This window comes from Theobroma cacao, chromosome 4, assembly GCF_000208745.1.
Source record: "Theobroma cacao cultivar B97-61/B2 chromosome 4, Criollo_cocoa_genome_V2, whole genome shotgun sequence".
In the NCBI taxonomy this organism is placed as follows: domain Eukaryota; kingdom Viridiplantae; phylum Streptophyta; class Magnoliopsida; order Malvales; family Malvaceae; genus Theobroma; species Theobroma cacao.
Genome location: NC_030853.1, coordinates 20,096,250 through 20,097,690, shown reverse-complemented (window position 1 = coordinate 20,097,690; position 1,441 = coordinate 20,096,250). Strand labels below are relative to the sequence as shown.

At 44.6% G+C, this 1,441-nt stretch overlaps 1 protein-coding gene across 1 annotated transcript; it reads right to left on the bottom strand.

Moving 5' to 3' along the window:
* LOC108661597 lies at window positions 267-1,238 on the bottom strand. Its single transcript, XM_018119047.1, has 2 exons — window positions 726-1,238; window positions 267-632 (listed from the first exon to the last, which is right to left on the bottom strand). The coding sequence occupies exons 1-2, from the start codon at window positions 1,236-1,238 to the stop codon at window positions 267-269; spliced, it is 879 nt and encodes a 292-aa protein (XP_017974536.1).

The window sequence follows — 1,441 nt, the reverse complement described above, 5'->3', positions numbered from 1 at the left end:
AAGGTGTCTAACACCACTAGATTCATCGAAGTGTCTTTGTCTTTGACTTGCATTACACAGGACTCATATTCCCATTCGATCACAAATACCTCCTTTAAAGGAGTAGACACCACTAATTGTTCCTCTCTCCTAACACGATCTATACTCAACCAAGATGCAAAACATGGAGAGATAAAAGAGTGGGTAGCACCAGGATCAAACAAGACTCGAGCATTCATATTACAAACCGAAAGTATACTTGAGACCACTGCATTAGATGTCTAGGCCTATTGTTGTGTTAAAGCAAACACCTTTGCTTGGCCCCTACCGGTAGAACTCTGACTTTCGGACCTAGATGGGCTACCTTGAAAAGAAGTACCAGCACCTCTACCCCTTGATCCACTAGCCACTCGACCCGATGGAGCAGCAACAAAAGAAGCAAATGAAATTGGTTGGGTAGAACCACGAGTAGAATCTGGTGATTGATGTGCCATCTGACAATCCCTCCTAATATGCCCAGGTTGATCGCACTCAAAACAAGTTCTTGTAGTAAGGAAGCATCGTCCATTATGTCGTCTCCCACAAGTATCACAAAGGTGGGTGACTTGACTACTTCGTCTAGAATCTTGTTGCCTCCTAGAATTGAAAGTTCTCTGTCCCACCCCAACATTAGCACTAAGTGAGTCACTCCCCCTCTAGGGTAATCGTGAGCCCCTTTGTGGACCCTAATGGCTAGAAGATGACACCCCACCGCTAAAATTTCTACGGCCTTGATAACCCTCTGTTTTGGTCCTTTTTGCTCTATCTCTCGCAGCCCTACTCTCACTGGTCCTCATCTTAATGCGTTGAGTACAATCCACTACTGTAGAATAGGTAGTAAAATCTCGGGATGCCACAGCCCTAAATAATGGCTCCACTAGCCCATCCATAAACCTCTGAATCTTCATCTCCTCAATAGAAACGAGATAGGGTGCATAGCGAGCCAGCTGCGTGAACTTGATGTCATAATCGGACACCGTCATACTCGAAGTCTGTACTAAAGTCTCGAACTTTCTAGCTCTAGCATTACGAACACTAAGTGATAGAAATCGATCCAAAAAAGTTGTACTGAACTCACTCCAAGCCAACGGTGCTGCATCCATCGGTCTGCCTCTACACAAAGAGTTATACCACTCCTGCGCCACATCCTCTAATTGGAAGGCAGCTAGCTCAACTGACCGAACACTAGAACATCCTAAAGCTTTACAAATCTTTTCCATCTTATCTAAGAAAACCTAGGGTTTCTCTGATGCATCAAACCCTGAAAATGATGGAGGCTTAAGCTTGAGAAAATTAGGAAGAGAAATATCTAGATTTCCCTTCTCAACCTCATGCTGTTGGCGATCGGCCTGTCCTTGGGAGCTAGAAGATTCTTGTACTGTAGGTCTCCCCTCTTCTACCTTCTGTATATCTTCCATACGGG